General features: G+C 43.9%; 1 protein-coding gene across 2 annotated transcripts in view; it reads right to left on the bottom strand.

Annotated features, from left to right (window-relative positions):
- Positions 1-20,413, bottom strand: part of EDRF1 (erythroid differentiation regulatory factor 1) — a 146,943-nt gene that overhangs the window by 53,500 nt on the left and 73,030 nt on the right. For both annotated transcript variants that reach the window (XM_082269364.1, XM_082269365.1), the window contains exons 19-21: positions 14,261-14,419; positions 7,463-7,612; positions 2,385-2,538 (exon numbers count right to left, since the gene is read on the bottom strand). In XM_082269364.1, the coding sequence (XP_082125490.1) occupies positions 2,385-2,538; positions 7,463-7,612; positions 14,261-14,419 (463 nt within the window). The remainder of the gene's footprint in view (positions 1-2,384; positions 2,539-7,462; positions 7,613-14,260; positions 14,420-20,413) is intronic.

Below are 20,413 nucleotides of genomic sequence, written 5' to 3'. Positions count from 1 at the left end.
GTAAGGGCAGATGGATTCCAGGAAGTAAACTCTACACGAAACATTTGCCCTTACTCAAGATGGCCAAGGCCAGAAATGCAAGGGGGTGTTTTTCAAAGCGATTTGTCAACAAAATAAAGCATAGAGACACGGACAGATGGATATTAAAATGGAACAGTGTTTTTTATTTCCGGTGCTCAGATACAGTGATTATCCGCTTTAAAAGCAAATCCTAATCTTTGCTATAAAAATGTTGAGCTTAGCTTCACTTTCCCCTTCTCATACCAAGGACACAGGAAGACTGGAGAGGATTTGGCAATAGACAAACTTACCTTGGTCCTTTAACCACTTCACTACGGTGCAGTGATGGCCACAGTGTAACAGACAACTTTTTTTAAAAACCGCACTGCGTTTACATTGTGTGTGTGCACCCAGTGTGGAAACTGCCTATGATCATGCTGTCATTAAACAGGGCGGATAAAAGGCAAACAGAGCAAATCACAGTCCTTCTGTATCTTCTGATCATTGGGATGGCGAATCACAAATGTAAACAATTTACATTCAGTAGCCCTCCCCTTCCCCTAACAACAGAGGATGAAAAATCTCATAAATCAATTCTCATTTAGGTAGATTACAGAAGACTTAAAGCGGAGTTCCAGCCATTTCACTCACCTGTCCAACGGTCCAGCGATGCGGCCGCCCGAAGCCTCGATCCTCTCCCTCGGCATCACTGCTGTGGGCACCCGGCTGTGACAGTTTGCGGCTTCACAGCCGGGTACCCACTGCGCATGCGCGAGTCGCGCTGCGCGTCTTGATTGGCCGGCAATCTTCAGGGACCTCTGACGTGTCCCAGAAGATTGCAGGGAGGGAGGGGGAGAGGAGAACTTCCGTTCAGGGCGCCGCGGCGCTCCGAGCGGAAGTAGGAGCGGGTACCTGTCAAAACTAGGTACCCGCTCCCCCCCCCCCAAAAAAATGACATGCCAGATGTGGCATGTCAGGGGGTTGGAATACCTAAAGCGGAAGTTCCATTTTTGGGTGGAACTCCGCTTTAAGATGGAGGGGGATGTTATTGTGGGAGTGTTAAAACCCCCTCCCCTTTCCCATACATCTCATCTGCATCCTATTCTGCCATATTTGAAATGTTTATAACAGTAGGAAAACTAGTTTTTGTTCACAAATGTTGATCTTTATTCCCTTTGTATAGTTAAAAAAAAAAAAAAAACAAACAATTACAGTGGTTATTAAATGCCACCAAAAGAAGAAACTGCCAAAAAAAATATAGATAGAGTTTAGGTGTGTAAGGTAAATAAACCTTCTGTCTTTAGAACTACTTTAACCACTTAAGGCCTGGAAGGATTTACCCCCTAATGACCAGGCCATTTTTTTTGCAATCTGGCACTGCGTTACTTTAACTGATAATTGCGCGGTCGTGCGACGCTGCACCCAAATAAAAATTGGTGTCCTTTTTTTCCCACAAATAGAGCTTTCTTTTGGTGGTATTTGATCACCTCTGATTTTTATTTTTTCCGATATAAACAAAATAACAGCGACAATTCTGAAAAAAACACTATTATTTACTTTCTGCTATAAAACATTCCCAATAAAAAAAAAAAAAAAATTAAAAATCAAATATTTTCATCATTTTAGGCCAATATGTATTCTGCTACATATTTTTGGGAAAAAAAAAATCCCAATAAATGTATATTGTTTGGTTTGTTATCGCGCCTACCAAATAGGGGAAAGATGTCATTTTTATTTTTTGTTACTAGTAATGGCGGTGATCAGCTATTTTTAGCAGGACTGCAAAATTGTGGCGGACAGATCGGACACATGACACTTTTGGGGAGACCAGGGACATTACTACAGTAATCCGTGCTAAAAATATGCACTGTTACTGTACTAATGATACTGGCAGGGAAGAGATTAACACCAGGGGCGATCAAAGGGTTAAATGTGTGCCTAGGGGATGCTTTCTAACTGTGTGGGGGATGGATGAACACAGAGACCTGTGTTCCTATATAGGAGGAACACAGGATCCCTGTGTTCATCACTGAAAGAACAGCGGCCTGCTGTGTTAACATCAACAGACAGCTGCTTTGTCTCCATGGAGAGCGATCGTAGCCGCCAGACCCGCTGATTTGCTCCCCCTCTAGCCAACTAACTGCTACACGAAGTGACGTACATGTACGCTGTTTCGCGTAACAGAGCCGACCTGCCGCAGTATAAATACTGTGGCTGGTGGGCAAGTGATTAATATCTTCTAAAGCTTAAGATGGAGGTATTGCTGAAAAACACTGAAGCAATGAGGTCTCTAGCACAGGAAAACAGCAACATGAATATACAGGTCTTACTTGGAGCCAAACATGCGTTAATGATACTACAAAACATCATAATGGAGAACTTACTAGACATTTGGAACTCTGCAAAGGCCACTCTCTCGAGCTGCACTCGGAGAAGCTCACATGGAGCGTCCTTCAGCACCTGGAAGAGCTTTACTGCTTTGCTGTAGTGGAGATCGGCTAGAACACGATGCTGCTTTCTTGTGTGCTCATCCCCTACCTGCAGAAAAAACAAGTACTGTGATACAAGTGGTCTACTACACGGGGCAATGCAGATAGGAGACAACATACTATGCCCTGAAAACTTTCTACAATTTTCTTTCTTGTAGCTGCATTATTGTACAGATCAGACAGATTGGAAGAATGCTAAAAAGTCTTGCAAGCAGAAATGTACCCCTCTAAGCACATATAAAAAAGTGATCATCAGAATCACATACCACATGGGCAAAACATAAATAAACCCTACCAACCTTTACAAACATCATAAACTAGTCCTGCCCAAGGCTGGCCAAACGCGTTATTGGCGAAGTGAAAGAAACCACTTGATTCTCCTATCAATGCTAAATAACATTAAATGAAGGAATCTCCCCAGCTAGCTTTTGTTCTCCGACAGCCCCTGCTCCCACAGCTGTCAGAATACCCAAACAGAAACTGCATGCGTTTGTCTGCAATCACTGTTCGGCCAAGAATTTTCCACACATCTTAGATTTTAGGATGGAAATTTGTGGAGCTGGGTGGTGCAGAACAGGTCCCACCCATGACTTGAAGTTGCCAGATTCAGCAGTTTACTGAAATTCAAGCCTCTTCAGCGTGTTCCTATGCTCAAAGTTACACTGAGGTTGATTTACTAAAACTGGAGAATGCAAAATATGGTGCAGCTGTGCACATTAGCCAATCAACTTCTAACTTCAGCTTGTTCAATTAGGCTTTGACAAAAAAATCTGGAAGCTGATTGGTTTTTATGCAGACCTGAACCCGATTTTGCACTCTCCAGCTTTAGTAAATCAACCCCACTATGTCATAAAGGGCCTGAGATTTGTTAATTTGGAAGCATTGTTCATGACTCCTTGGAATGTCCCAAAGTAACACAGCAACAATCCAAGAACAGAAAAGGGCAAAATAAATCCCACTAAAGAGCCGCCTGCAAGACCTCCTGCCAAAACATCTACTCTCTGCCTATAACCTGTGCAACAGGTGAGGACGAGGCTGAAGTAGAGGGAAGACACAGATCAGACAGAGAACAGATCTAAGACAGCAAGCTTTCCTGTACTGCAAAAAATGCTCTTTTTTGAGACTCAAAAGAGACATTGGAGCACAGAGTGTGAAGGGGGCAAGAGCCCAGATAGCCCATAAAGGGAGATAAGCGAGCGTGCCTCTTCACTAGAAAGAGGTTTACTCCCTGGAATTCTAAGTCTTTGGGGTCTTGTTTCTGAGCCAGAGGATTCTCTTCATTTGGATTGATATTACGCCCAGCCTCAAAAGTTGCTGCATGGAAACCTCCGAAGGCATCAACCAAAAAACTCAAAGCTCTTGGAAACTGCTCCAGGTATTTTATTTATCCAACAAAGGGTTCCTTGGGATCAAATTTGCTTGACTCGAGCATACTTGCAGTGCTTAGCAAACCCCACTGAAGCCATTGCTGGCTACAGAGCTACTCCTACCAGAGAAAAAAAAATGCATTGAAAAGGGCCTTAAAGCTCTACTGCTGAGCGAAAACTAAATAAAGCATTGGGCTAGTGACAAAATGTAAACACGTAGAGGGATACCACATCCCAAAAGGAGACTCGATATAGAAAATTGTGGATAAAGACTTTATTGGTACTTTATAAAACTTCCCAAAGAAATAAAATTTGATTATATGGATAAAACATAAAAACTTCAAACACAAGCTTGTGCCAGTGTCCTGACTATTGTAATGCTCATGGTATTTTCTCTTTTTCTGACTTCAAATTTTCAATAAAAATTATTGAATGTAAAAACTTCAACACATACATCATTTTATTAAAAAAAGAAGAGATGTGCCCCAGTATCAGAGCAGGAATGAACCCTTTAGGAGGCAAAAACAACTTGTCTGGATGAGCCCAATTGGCATACTACACGTCCTGCAAATGATTATGCACTGGAAAGGATTTGAGATGCTACAGCTTCTGCCAAGACACAAACTCAGGGAGCTTCGTGGACATAGATTCCAGAAGTGGCAGCTTTAAATTTGTTTTGACCACATCAGACAAAAAACGCATCCGATTTGCATATAAGTGAACAGAGCCCTATGTAGGAGCATTTATTGTGATCTTTGTGCCTCATCTAATGCTAGTCACTTCACTGGGTACATGTGAAGGTTTACAACCACTTAAAGAAATTGGAGCATAGTTTACATGCCATACCTGGAGGGGAAGCATTGCAGCCCATCAACCTGACCAATTCACCCCTGGGCAGCAATGCTTGGCCTACAGGTATGGCATTCTACGCTGCACAATAATTTTAGACATACTGGGGCCCCTTGATTTTACAGTACATAGATACTACAGTACAGTATAGTAGAAAACTAGTGACATTTATAGTAGCATTTTTGACTGCTATTGTGGATATCCTTACATTTCTACATAGTGCAGGTATGGGTTCCTCTTTAAAGATAAAAAATAAAAAAAAATTAAAAAAAATGAACAACTTTTTGCAGGGTAAAAAAAAAAAAAAAAAAAAAAAAAAAAAGTGCATTCTTTTTTTTTTTTTTTTATTAACTAAACAGCCTGTAAGGCATGGCACCGGCGATCAGCAGATCGCGGGTGCAATACTTGGATCCTGCAGACTGTCAGTAAGTACACTGACTGTACCTCCAATACAAGCAGGCAGTAATGCCTCTTGCACACGGAAGGAAGTAATCCTGCATTTTTTACGGATTTGAAAGGAGATGCTCTGTTGTCTATGGAACAATGCACACAGTGTAAAGATCATATCAGTAATACAGCAATGAGTACAAAAACAAAAACATTTTTTTACATTTGAGTGCAGTAATTTACACGTATACGCTTGTTTACGTATCTATAAGAACGTGTACACGAGTATAAATGAGTCTATTTTAACACTGGCAATGAAGAAGAATTTTTCGTCTATACGCTTACTCACCATTATATGCCTATACGAGTGTTTACACACATTTTTCTCAGACATCTATCTATCTACAGGACGTAAGGTTAAATCTACCCCTAGGAAGGAAAATTCACTCCTGTAAGAGTTATCATGTGAAAAAGGTGTCTCCACTGAAGGTTTAACACCAATCCTTGTTTCCACAAAAACCCAACATTTCCAAAACCCAATTGTCACAGGGACAGAAAGTGAGGTGAAATCTTCTGAACAGGGGCACAGACCGCAAAACAAAACGTTACAGGGGTGTCAATCCTTCCCTATGTGAACGATGCAAAATGTAATGGAGTTACACAAAGAAAAAAAAAAAAAAAGTAGAAAGAAGGAAGAAAGCAGAAGGAAGAAGACGAGTTCCGGTTTCAACTCGCATAAAAATTCAACTTAAGAACAAACCTACAGAACTTATCTTGTAACCTGGGGACTGCCTGTATAAACAGCAGTACATTACTATGGGCTTACTGAATGACAGGAAGAATCAATGAACTAGGAGCGCGCTCACCAGCGTCCTCACAATTCCTTGAGAACTCCAAACTGCTGACTACGGAGGCCGACAGTAGATGTAGTCCATTCTTTTACAAAACTCTGAATAATAAAAGGACACGGGTATGTGGGCGGAGTCCTGCACACCTGTGCAGTTTTTAAAATTCTGATAGTGGGTGCGGGGAGAAGATCCCCTGCCTGTTGTCACAGGAGGGAGGGAGCAGGAGGAGAGGAGGCAGGAGCTGGAGCACATTACATGCTCCACCCTAAAAACAGATGTACCTTGTTTCAAAGGTGAATGTATCCTTAAAAAAAAAAAAAAAAAAAAAACTCTGATGTTACCTGAGAATGCAGATAGGTAAAAAAGCTGTCATGTTAATGACTGAAAAACAGCAATGAATTAACCACTTGCCGACCACACTATAGCCGAATGAGGGCTACAGCACAGCCAGCCAGTTCTGGGAGGGCGTCATATGACGTCCTCCCGTGATCGCGGTGTCACTAGGACACAGCTGATCACAGATCGGGGTAAAGGGGCAATCACAGTGACCTTTTACCACATGATCAGCTGTGTCACGCTGACAGCGTAAGGAGAGCCGATAACTGGCTTGTGTGAAAGAGACATCTACACTAATAATCAGGGCACCGATTATCAGAGCAGTCCCACCTACTAGTGCCTCCTCATCAGTGTCACCTATCAGTGCCATCTATTAGCGCAGCCTCATCAGCATACATCAGTGAAGGAGAAAAAAAAATCCCCGTTTACAAAATTTTATAACAAAACTATGAAAAACTTTTTTTTTATCATTTATTTAGCAAAAAAAAAAAATAACAAAAACCCAGTGGTGATTAAATACCACCAAAAGAAAGCTCTATTCTTGTGAAAAAGAAAGGTTAAAATTTCATTTGGGTACGGTGTTGCATGACTGCACAATTGTCATTTAAAGTGCGACATCGCTAAAAGGTGAAAATTGGCCTGGGCAGGAAAGGAGTAAAAGTGCCCAGTATGCAAGTGGTTAAAGGATGCCAAACCCACACATGTAATGAGCAATTAGTGCTACCTCCATGTAAAAGCTAATGAATCAGCATCAGTTAGACAACCAGCATTTTTAGAAGGAAGTCAGAAATAGTCTATATATTCCTCTAATTGCTTTAAAGCGCAACTCCAGTTAAACATTTTCATATTTGGATACAGCTGGGTAAGAGTTAGAACCTGTCAGTTACTTTGTTTTGCTGGAGATTTTCAGCTTTCAGGAAGGGAAGAAATGGAAATTTTTTCTGAAAGAGACACGGACCTAAAACAAAAGCACAGTTTAGTAAAAGTAGAAAAAAGAGAACTTCTGACGTCATTATGGTTTGCGATTGCCTGTCCCGGCGATGTCCCAGTGAGGTCTGAACCCCTCGCCCCATTACTTTTACAACCACCACAGAAACAGGAAGGGAGAGAGAAATCGCCCCAATAGGGTCAGAGACAGAAATATACAGATATACGTGGAAAGAACATCCATATAGAAGACATGTACCTGGTTTCTCAGACAGCTGTGATACATGGAGGCGAGCCTGTGATGGATGGTTGCAGCACGGTACTGACATAAAGGCTGTCGAGCGGACACAGTTTCCACATCGCAGTACTTTAGAGACTTCATCATGGCTTCCGTCACCTCTCTCTCAATCTGCAGACAACACGTCGGAATTAAAAAAAAAAAAAAAAAAAACACATCTTTATTTTTTTGAATGAGAGCATGAACATCACAGGCAGCTAGATTCAATCCAAATTATTTCTGGTAAAAAGGTAGTTTGTTCCATGCTTTTGCCTCCCTGCCTGCAGTAATACTATAAACTTGAAAATAAATTTCATATGTTTTGATAAATATCAACTTTGGGTATAGGATGGTGTATATGGGATTGCATGGCTGGGTTTTCTTTCCTTTTTTTTTTTTTTATTGGTTGAGCCAGATGGACTTGTGTCCTTTTTCAACCTAACAATGTACCTATATATTAAAACTATGTATGGCTGGTCTTTTCTTTGCACTGTAAGCTGTACTAGGGGCTCTTGCCCATCACCATATCGGACTGTATAGCTTAACTTCGGGCATTTTGCCCTGCCAGGGAGCCCACAGGTGCTGCATACATCCGCCTATGGAGGTTGATGGCTGTACATACCTACAAGCACCTGCATAAACACAGTAAGCAACTCTGGACCTGCGGTATGGAATGCGGTACTTTTTTCCAGCTCAACGTGCCAAGATGCAATCCATCGCATTACACTGTGCTGCAGCCAATAGAAATTAATGACGTTTTTCGGCCCAAAACAACTAATCGATTATGAAAATAGTGGTCAACTATTTTCATAATCAATTAGTTGGTCAGCCAATTGGTTTTTGCTTTTTTGGTTCAATAGACTTCATTGGAAAAGCTGCAGAAAAGCATGCAGTGCGTTTTTCCCGCAATTTGCATTTTTTCAATCTGCCCAACAACAGATTTGCCAAAAAAAAAGCATTAACAATGCAAAGCGCAGCAAAATCGTGTGCAAAAACGCACACCAAAAAGCACTGCAGAAACGGATCAAAAGCAAACAGCATAGGTGTGAACCGAGTCTTATGCTGGTCATACACGTATCAATTTTCAGACGAGACTATTCATACAAAAAATCTTTCTACATTCGCTGAATAAAATAATTTTGTTTGAAAGTTGAACTTCCTTTTAACGTTCAGTTATAAAATGACTGTAGATTCTGAATAAAAATCAATATACAATGTCTGAAAATAATTTTGACCAACAAGTTTTCTATTCTGCTCCTTCAAATTTTACCGACACTGTGGTAGAAAACGAACGTTGATTTGACCTCACTATTGATTAAATAAACGATTAGCATAAGTGACATTAGAAACAGGGAGCTTTTATCAAGTCACCAGCCTATGACAAGGGAGTCTGTCATACATATTATGGTTCTGTCTGAAAATTGTCAACAGTCTTTAATTTTTTTTTCTTTAAATAAAAAATTTGATGTCAGAGTCTGATGATATTTACCAGATTCAACCTCTAATAGTATAAACATCTCTTCTGTCTGTTATTCTGAGAGTGGACTCGAGATTTTGCTCCCTAACCATATAGCTGGTTATTTATATTTACCACTGCATAGAGACATTCAAGAGCAAAATTGCCTTTTTTTAAACCTTACATATTAAAAGGAGATGTACAGCCAAAGCTTGTTTAGCTGTACATCTCCCCCGTGGATAACAGGAGTGCAGTTTGTTCTGCACTCCTGTGACCAGTTTTCAGCAGAGAGTGGGCTGAAGTCTGCTCTCTGCTGACGTCCCAGAAGTCAGTCCAGGCACCGCGTCATCACGACCATGGAGTCAGGATCCGCCAGATCCCTGGACCGTCACCAGCTCAGCCTCTTAGCGAACTGCAGAGAGCCTGAGCTGGCCGCACCCACCCCTCCACAACCCAGCACTCCAGTGAGCGAAGGCGGAGAGTCAACAGCTCTGTGCTCATGGAGAGAACCGAGCGAATGGCGTTTGATTGCTCCGTTCTCAGTGTAGCGTCACCATGGGACCGATGCTGCATCCACCTAGGTAAGTAGGATTCTGAAAAAAAACAGAAACCCATACTTTAACTAAATTATACACCCTTTTTTTTAAAGGTTATTATCCGATTGATCGAAAAACAATCAGCCAACTAATCGATTATGAAAATAAACGTTAGTTGCAACCCCAAACATTTTAATAAAGACCTAACAAAAAAAATTAAAAATTTGACACTGCGATGTGCAGTCTACAAGCATCAGCCCCACAGAGGAGAACTGGTCCCAAGTTCACTCTAGTGATGAAAGCAAATTTCATTTATTTGGGTCTGATGGGAAACATTATGTTTGTCATCAAACTGGGGAAAGACTGAACCCAAAAGTGTGTGAAGAAGTCAGTGAAAGGTGGAGGGGATAGCGTCATGACTTGGAGGATGTTTTCTGCAGCAGGAGTTGGCCCACTTATACAGCTATATGGCAGAGTGAATGCAAATGTTTATCAGAACCTTCGACAACATGCGCTTCCTTCCCTGCGTTCATCACCCAATCAGCCAGCAATTTCCATGCACGACAATGCACCCTGTCACACAGCAGAACGGGTAAAGCAGTTCCTTGGAGCCAGCCCAGAGTTCTGATCTAAACCCAATACAAAACCTATTGAAAACACTTGGCGACAAAGTTATGGCCAATAAACCCAATACAGTCACTGAACTGTGGAAGAGTCTGGAAGAAGAGTGGAACAAAATCACACCAGAGCAGTCTGAGAGACTAGTGATGTCCTGTGGATGTACTGAAGTCATTTAAAGCAAGGGCCCGCCCACTTCCTACTAATTGTGGATTGTGGTTACTTTCAGAAACTTTAGTAGCAATCTTTCTCCTTGCTACAATCATTGCTTTTCTCTAATTTTAAGCCCCCGTTCACACTAAGGGGACCTGTGAGGTGACCTGGTCGCCTCACAGGTCGCCGTAGGTCACCTTCCATAGGGAAGCTGCGGACCCGTTCTAATAGGAGCGACACAAGTCGCTCCGACTTAGAAAAAGGGTCCGGAGCTTCTTTGGGGCGACCCAGAGGCGACCGCCATAGACTTCAATGTTATGAAGTCCGTGGCGGCAGCTCCGAGGTCGCGGCGCGCTGCTCGCACCGCGACCTCGGAGGTCACCCCACAAAGTCGGATCGCCCCTATGTGAACGGGGCCTGATCATTGTGTTTTCTACAAAATAAGTTTTTATTTTTTTTATTTTGTTGAAGTGCTCTGGTTATTTTGAAAAACACTATTCTATTAGCATGGTATCGCCAAAAATTCCATCAAATGTTGAGCAATGAAGATTACATAATTTCTGAGGGAAAAAAATAAATAAAAATTGCACGTTCATAAACTGTTCTCTAATTTTGAGCTCCAGTATATTATATATATATATATATATATATATATATATATATATATATATATATATACACATACACACACATATATATATATATATATATATATATATATATATATATATATATATATATATATATATATATATATATATATATATATATATACACATACACACACACACACACATATATTATATATATATATATATATATATATATATATATATATATATATATATATATATATATATATATATATATATACACACACACACACACACACACACATACATATACATACATACATACACACACAAATCTTGTCTGCCATCACTTTCTATCAAAAGTGGCTAAAGAGGCCAGCACCACATCTGATTAAGAGGGAATTCACTCTCTGTCTTGTATAACCTGCTGAATGTTCAGTCACCTTTAATAAAGTGATAGGAGATGTAATCCTCTGCAGCACATGAAACAGCCTGCTGATTTGGCTCTTTACATGGGCTTTGTATATAGGGTAGGGTCCCATGCCCCCCTGTGAGCACCTGTGTGAACACTTTTACATCTGCTGCGCAGTATATTCTGTCTTATATGAATAAAAATGAGCAGTGGAGGGACAGAAAATGTGCTCTCTTATATACACACACTAGGAGAGGCGGAACATTTTTAATAAATCATTAAACTTAGGCTTTCCTTCCACTTTAAATGTGTGATCTAGAACTATGGAGTCATAAACTGATCATTAAAGGCTATAGCTCTAGGACATTAAAGAAAGGATCAACACAGCGTGCTCTATACAAATATTTTATGTACCAGATTTCCTGAAAGCCGACTACACACTAGTAGATTTTTGAGCAAGCTTTCATACAAAATATCTGCAAAAATATTCTTTGTACATTTAATGAATGGACAAATGTTGTTTGAAAGGACTTCAAAATTTTGTTTTCTTTTAAAACATTGAATTTTGAATGAATGTACTGTAATTTTCTTATTGAAAATCACACACACAGTTAGAAATTAGATCATTCCAGAAAAAGATTTCAATCCTGCACCTTTGAATTTAGGTCACTGTGGTCAAAAACGAACGTCAGTTTGACCCCCACTAACGATGAGAAAATCGAACCAATGTTCTTAAAATGAAAATTTTTAAATAAAATTCTACTAGAATATGGCTAGCTTTAGAAAGCCCTATACATTATCTCCTACAAGAAATGGAGATCAGCTCTGAGAACTATAAAAGGAAAGAATATTCAGAGCAACTAACCTAAATGATCCCTAAATAGAATTGCAAGCTGAACACTAAAAGGTTAATACACAACACCTCAACAGTAGATTTTGCTCAAGCCGTGCAGCGCAAATAGCCAATCAATATTCTATATCTTTTAAAGTCCATGAATATTTCATAGTAAGCAGGATGTATGCCACTGACGAGGATGTGCATCCAAGCCAAAACCTGCAAATGTCAGTGTGAACTCAGCCCATACACCAAAAAGACATCAGCTGCTCACCTCATAGTTTTGACCAAAAGGTCTAATAAGCCTTCCCATATACTGGGGAACAACAGTGGTCCAAAGATCAATCGATGGTGTAGAACAGGGGTAATGAATTAAAATTCATGAAGGTCCAGTAGGTAAAATTTTCTTCAAACCGAGGTCCGAATCATATGTTTGGCTCTCAATGGCACCGTCCTCTGCACAATGCGCAAACATGGCGCGTCTTTACGAGTGCCACATCACATGGTGCCGCAGTACCATGCAGCTTGGTACGGCGCAATTAAAAAGAAAAAAAAAAAAAAGGTCAGGTACTTATTTTTCTGCGTTTCTGCTTACAAGGCAGCCCACTGAAATAAATCTGCCGCCTACACGCGTTACGCAATAATGTGAACCTAGTTTACAATCCTTCACATCACAATCCTCTTTATTACATCAGTGTTCTCAGTCCCCCTGTACATCATCCCCCTTCACATTACAGTCTTCAGCCCATAACATTTTTGTCAGCGGCCCCCCTTTATATCACCCCCTACTTTAAATTGCAATTCCAAGCCCCTTTCATATCATCCACCCTTCACATTCCTTTCCTCATACTCTTTATAGCACCCCCCTTCACATAACTGTCCTCCCTCCTTCATAGCACCCCCCTTCAAATAACTATTCTCCCCCCTTCATAGCACCCCCTTCATATAACTGTCCTCATCCCCTTAATAGCACCCCTTCATATAACTGTCCTCTCCCATTTTATTGTGCCCCTCCTTCACACTGCAGTCCCCAGCCCCCCCATTAACATTCTTGTCCTCACCCCCTTTATAGCACCCTCAGACATTCCTGTGCTCATCTCCTTTTTTTTCAAACCCCCCTTCACACTGCAGTCTCCAGCCCCCCTTCACATTCTAATCCTCACCCCCTTTGTAGAACCCCATCCCCCTTCATACCGTATCACTCCTTTACTTTTCTGCCTCTTTGATTTCCCCCCTCTTTCCCCCTTTACATTAGCAGTGCCTCTTCCCTGTCCTACCTTAAACAGGGCAGCGTGGCTGACATCGGAGGCACAGCAGCTGACATCGGAAGTGCTCAAAGGGATGCACGGAGGGCGGGACCTGCCCCAGGTAACTGATTGGTTGCTAGAATACAGGGCAGTTCTAGCAACCAATCAGTTAACTGTACCAGCCCCCGTCCTCCGTGAATCACTGCGCTGCTCCTCCGATGTCAGCTCTGTAAAGACAGAGCTGCAGCTGCAGCGGCGGCAGCAGAGGGAAAAACAGATCCTAAATGGCGCGACCGCTGCGGGGCCGGACTTGGCCCGCGGGCCGCCATTTAGTGATGCCTGGTGTAGAAGATACTCTCCCCCACGGGGGAGAAGCTACATACAGACATCACCTGCAGCCATCTTATTGGTTTTACTTGTTATCTGAGCACTCTTGGTATGCACTTGGCACAAGTGCTTTACTTGTGTTTTACCATCTTTTTAAAAAAAAATAAGCTTTATATACAGAGATCACTAGATCCAGTTTTATTTTTTCACATTTTTCGAGTAGAGAGCATCTTCTACACCATCGATTGATCTTTGGACCACAGTTGTTCCCCAGTATATGGGAAGGCTTAATATTCCTTTTGCCAAAACTAAGAGGGGATTTGCCAAATCGAAGAGGGTAGTGGCTGCTGAGGTCTTTGGTGGATGGGCTGGATTCATATGGATATTTTCATGTTTTGGCTTGGAAGCACATCCTCATCACAGTGGCATACATCCAGCTAACTATAAAATATTAATGGACTTTAAAGATATAGAATATTGATTGGTTATTTGCGCTGCACTTTTCTGAGCTTAAACAGCTCTGAGACCTGCATGCTGGGACACACAGTATGATCACATTAGAAATCTGTCAGCAGACTATAAGCAGACTATAAGCACACCTACCTGCTCCTGTGCTTTCCTGGAGATGGGTGCATAGTCCTGCAGTAGAGTGGCCATTGTAAAATAAGTTGTAGACAGCTCCCAATAAACAGAGTCCCACACAGCCTGATGAGTATCTCTTTTATCCAGAGACTTCAATGCTTTGTGATAATAATCAACAGCCTGTAAACAGATTAAGCACAGTTACCTTACACTTAATAGCGTACAGTAGCAGGTTATGCCAATAATTTAGGCATTAAGATTCGATTTTTTTTTCCCCATTCAGAAAACTAAACAGATCCCCCATCCACTCATTCAAAGTGTATAAAGGAATCGTCCCTCCTGCACTGTCAGAATACACAGATCAACGCTGAATGAGCAACTTTTTCCCACCAGGTCTGTTCAACAGAAGTCAATCAATAGCTAATGGGATTTTTGAATTAACGTAAAATCCATTTCTCCGATGTTCATTGACGGAACCAGCATAAGATCTTCATAACCATTGGTTTATACTGCCCCCTAGAGGAGTGGGACACTAGGCAGAAAAAAAAAAAAAATTCTGGGTACGCCTATGGGCAGTGTCAGAAGAATTACAACTCCACAGAGGGGTGGGTGCTGTGTCCGTCGAACATCAAAGAAATCGATTTTACAATAAGTAAAAAATCTAATTTTCTCTTTCGTTCATTGACGGATACAGCTTTAGATCTTCATAACCATTGGGATGTCCCAAAGCAGTGTTAAACATGAGGGGTGGGAACAGCAAAAAAAAAAAAAAAAAATTCTCAGGGCTAAAACACTAGCCAACCAGGCAACAGGAAGATCCACTTTATAAAACTTTGTTAAAGTGTGCACCGACGATCAAGTGGCCGCCTTGCAAGCCTGCGTCACTGACGAATGATGACAGAAAGCCCAGGAGGCACTAAGCACCCGAGTAGAGTGCACCTTAACAGGGAAAGGAGGAACATGACGCTTGATGGAATAGGCCTGAATCGCTGTCTGTCTGATCCATCTGGAAATGGTCGCAGAGGAAGCGTACAACCCTTTGCGAGGCCCATCTGTGAGCACAAAGTGTCTGACTTTCTGAAAGACTCCATAGCTGCCAGGTACACCCCAATTGTCCAGACTCCAGACCACATCGAAGGCAAGCAAGACAATTTCCTTTGGATGTTAAGGCCTGGGACACAGGGAAGGCAACACAAATTCTTAATTTAAATGGAAACCAGAAACAAACTTTGGAAGTAACGACGGACAGGGGCGAAGAACCACCTTATCTCTGTGAATGATCAGGTAAGGTGGAACGGATAACGCGGTCAGTTCAGACACCCTGCGTGCAGAGGTGATAGCCACCAAAAAGGCCACCTTCTGGGACAGAGTAAGCAAGGGAATCTCCCGAAGATTCTCAAAGGGAGGCTTCTGGAAGACCGAAAGCACCAAATTGAGGTCACAAATCGGCAACGGTGCCCGCACTGGGAGGAACCAAATGTCAGACACCCTGAAGAAAGATACGCACCAGGGAGTGCGTGAAGAAGGCAGTCAAAGCTGACACCTGGCGGCCCTTGATGGTGCTCCAGGCCGATTTCTGTTCAACACACCCCCCCCCCCCCCCCCCGTTGAAGGAAGGTCAAGATCCGAGCCACCGAGAAGGTGTGAGGATGAACCCCAAGAGACTCACACCACGTCACGTACAATGGTAGATCCACCTAGAAGTAGATTTCCTAGCTTTAAATCTCTATGCTTCAGCGCCTGGCGTTCAACAGCCAAACCCTCAAAGCCAGCGACTGTAAAGCAAGATGCAAGTCCTTGGGACAGCAGATTCTCCCTAAGAGGAAGCTTCCAAGGAATGTCGGCGACCAGCCACACTAGATCGGCGTACCAAGCCCGGTGAGGCCAGTCTGGAGCCAATAAGATGACCGGAATCATTTCTGCCTCGATCCTGTGTAGAAGTCTTGGTAGAAGCTTGAGAGGAAGAAAGGTGTAAATCAGACGATATTGACCCCCACGGAGCCACCAGCGTGTCCGCGGCGTCCGCCAGAGGATCCCGTGGCCGAGATACAAACCTCTGCACCTTTCTGTTGAGCCGAGATGCCAACAGATCCACCTCAGGGATGGCCCATCGGAGACAACTGATGAAACACCTCCGGGACAAGTCCCCTTGGTCCAACGCCTGCCAGTTTTCCACCCCGGGAATGTGTACGGCGGAGAGGGCTGGAATGAACTGTTCTGCCCACCTTAGAATGCCCGCTACCTCCAGAGCCACCAAGACACTTCTTGTGCCCCCTTGGTTATTGACATAAGCCACCACCATGGCATTGTCCGATTGAATGCACACTGGACAACCCTGAAGACAATCTGTCCAATGGTTCAGACAGTCTGATCTATCGGAAGTTCCAAGACATTGATCGGTAGGTCTGGACTCTTCCAGCGTCCAGATCCCCTGAGCAGAATGTTGCCCAAGATGCCTCTCCAGCCGGACAGGCTTGCATCCGTGGTGACCACTGTCCAATACAAGGAGAGTAGGGATTTGCCCAGCTCAAGCGCCGGAGAACAAAGCCACCATATCAAGGACCTCTTCGTTCCCAGACTCAGCCGGATCTGATTGTCCAGAGACTACGGAGTCTTGTCCCATTTGGTCAGAATCTCCCTTTGCAGGGACCTCATATGAACTGTGCAAACGGAACTGCCTCGAAGGTAGACACTATCAGGCCCAGCACCCGCATGCAAGTTTGGAGGGATGACCATCTGTTACACAGCAGGAGACGAATTGCAGCCTGCAATTTCTGGAGTTTGTCCAGAGGAAGGAGAACTTTGGCTAAGGCCGAGTAAAGAGTCAGGCCCAGATAGTCCAGCTTTGTGGACGGAACCAGAGCAGATTTCTGAAAAGTCAAATTCCAGCCGAACTCCCACAGAGTTCGTATTGTGATCACCAGGTTTTCTACCAGAGCAGAAGGAGACTCCGCTCGCAGAAGGAGATCCAAGTAGCCCAAGGTCGTAAACCAGGACAATCAATCACCCCATGTAGCAGGTCTTGTACTGAGCCAAACAGACCCTGTAAGCGGTCCAGGGACAGGCGCAAGTTGGAAGGAAAGAACATTGCTGGGGGACAGGAGCGAAACAGGATATTGTAGCCGGAGCGAATGACTTTGTGGACCCACTTACCTTGCACAAGGGAAGACCACGTATACCAGCAAAGAAGCGCCCCCCCCCCCCAACACCCCCAAAACGGGTGAGGTCGCACCTTCATGCTGAAGGAGCCTTGTCCGTGGGTCTGGAGAAGCCAGCTTTTGGCTTGCCAGTCCAGGTTCGTTTGGATGCTCCAGAGGCGGACCTTATATCATCAGGGTAGCTCCAAACAGGCGATCTCCTTGAAAAGGGAAGATCAGTTGAGGGCTTTTTAGAAGTCTGGTCCACAGACCTGCATTTGAGCCAAAAATAAGACACGCCGAAGGACCACTGCCAAAACAGAGATCCGAGTCACTAGGGGAACCGCATCCAAATAGGCATCACAGATAAACTGCAGCCCCTGGACCAGCTGGTCTGCCAGCTCAGCAAAGGCATGGGGGAGCGGTTTTCCCTCCAGATCACGGCGTAAAAGCTTAGCCCACTCCGTCAGTTTGCGACACCAGGGCAATAAATGAATACTGGGCCTCCGTGCCGAACCAGCCAGAGTGTACATATTGCGGGTCACAGCCTCCGCCTTCCTGTCAGCCGGATCCTTAAATGCCGGGGACTCTTCAACTGGAATCATGGTTGCCTTGTTCAATCTGAAATCTGGAGGGTCCACCACCGGTGGAACAGTCCACTTATTAAGAAGGGACACCTCATAGGGGTAACGCCTAGTAAAGCGCTTAGGGACCACATGGGGACACTTCGGTCGTCCCCACTCTTTAGCGTCAATTCTGTAAAAATAGACAGAGAAAGGAAAACACCCTTGCCGCTCTGGATGGCTTGTGAGTGCCAAAGGGAACCTGTGCCTCTGTCGCAGCTGCTGCCTCCATCTTCAAGGTCTCACGCAAAGATACAATCAGGGCTTCCACCAGCGCCTTTTCGTGCGCGGTCGCAGATGTGGAAGAATCATCCTCACTATCAGAGAATTCTGGCCATGTGGTTGCAGACCCAGCAGGGTGACCCACGTCCACGGCGGCTGAATCAGATTCAGTATCTGAGATAGATGAGGCAGGAGAAGGGGGGGGGGGCGCTTTTTGCTAGCACTCAGCCCCAAGACCACCCCCACCTGGGACACAAAGGACTCCAGGACCGCCGTCAGTGCATCAATGGATGGTTGGGACCCGGAGGGCCCCGCAGCCTCAGAGAGGGGATCAGGTGGGGAGATGTGCTCCAAAGACTCCATGAGTCACCAGGGGGACCCCACAAAAAGTGTAACATACTGCAAGGGACAACCCCCACCAGGCAGCACAAACCGGTCGCCAGGCACAAAGCGATCCTCAGCAGAGAGGGAGAGAACCCCCACCAGACTCACCACCCAGCAGAAACACGCACCTGCAGCCACCAGGATAATCTGCTCTCCACGCATGGCGATCAGGAAGCGAAAAAGAGTCGGCACCAAGGGATGAGAAGGGGGCTCCCACCGCCGAAACCCGGTCGTATGTGACCTCGCAAGGCGTTTAACTTGCAGGCCCCCCTCCCTCTGGTGGGCATATGTCACGGCCGACCTAGTGCCAGACTGGGGTGACCATTGGATGTAGATTATCCAGCTTGCGGCCTAGTCTAGCAGTTGATTGTAGATCTCACAGGAAAAATCCAGGAAAAAAAAGAAAATGCCAGGACCAAAGATCCCAGGAAATAAGAAATTGCCAGGACCAAAGATCCCAGCAAGGAACTAGGTCTTTACTCTTAACTAGGCAGGAAAAAAAATGCCTATAGCAGAGAGAGGGAGTGCCCATGGGTGCAGCCAGACATTTTTTCTGCCTAGTGTCCTACTCCTGTAGGGGGCAGTATAACCCAACGGTTATGAACATCTGAAACAATGTCCGTCAATAAACAAAAGAGAAAATAAATTTTTTTGTTCTAAAATTCCACTTCAAGTGACAAGTTCACCTTTCAAGAATATTGTACCATTACCTTGGCAAATGCATATTAAAAATGTGTTTATTTTCTACCTGCTAGCTATTATGTGTTCTAATCAGTACCCTCAGACACAACAAATTTAAAAGAAAAATACGGAAGGGCACTAGAGAAGACAAATATTAATAAACCAAATACAAGGAACCACTCACAAGCCTGTGTAGTCAGAACACAGAGGGCTGTCATTACCAGGTATAAAATCCTAGGCAGTCAATGCTTGCGCATTATTAGTTGGCTATTGAGAATGAAATAGCCCAAAAGCAGTCCAGGCAGGTTTGCAGTTCAATCAAACATTAATAAAAAAGACTAGAAATACATAAATGCTGCTGACTGGGACAGGCTATAATCCAGTGTAGACTTCCCACACCAAACCAGCCTCTCAAACACTTTACCCCACAGGAAGCCAGGAGGTCCCAGGGAACCCGGATCAAGGGTATTCCATCAGGGGTCATTACACCTTACAGTCAGCTAAAAAGTTATAAAGGCACCAATTCCAACTACACTGTGAAAAGGAAGATGCTTATACTTACCTATTCTCTGTGCGCTCCGGTCTGGTCATGTGAACGGCTCCCAGATGCGGCTTCAGGGGGGGAGGAGGGACAGCAGACAACAGATGCCCGATAGCAAGCCTATGGGTGAGGTTATCACCCAGACATTTCTGCCACTGGCAGCGATATCTCCTCTCCCCTGAAGCCAGCTGCTTGGGAGATCATATAAGGCCATCAAAATAGGCAAGTATAAGCATCTTCCTTTCACAGGGTAGCTAGAATAAGATTTAGAAGGGGGGGGGGGAGCAGGTTTTAAAAAAGGAGAAATAAGGGCAAAGCTTTTTAGACCCTTTTTTCCTATGGATCACAGGAGTGGAGATCGTTCCGCTCTCCTGTGACCCATTTTCAGCCGAAAGCGGGCTAAAATCTGCTGCTGGCTGATGTCACTCAGCTGGTCCTGGCTGAGGAAAGATCCACCCAGATGCCTGGACTGGCAGTTGGCTTAGCCTTTCAGCAAGCCAACCTCTCCCTCACCGTGCACAGCCCAGCATTCTGATAAGTGCTGAAGGGGCAGAGAGTCGGTGATTGTCACTGTCAGTCACTAGTT

The sequence above is a fragment of the Pelophylax lessonae genome (genome assembly GCF_965119305.1).
Source record: "Pelophylax lessonae genome assembly, chromosome: 9".
Taxonomy (NCBI): Eukaryota; Metazoa; Chordata; class Amphibia; order Anura; family Ranidae; genus Pelophylax; species Pelophylax lessonae.
Note: the sequence above shows the minus strand (reverse complement) of the source record. Positions and strands in the feature narration are given on the sequence as shown.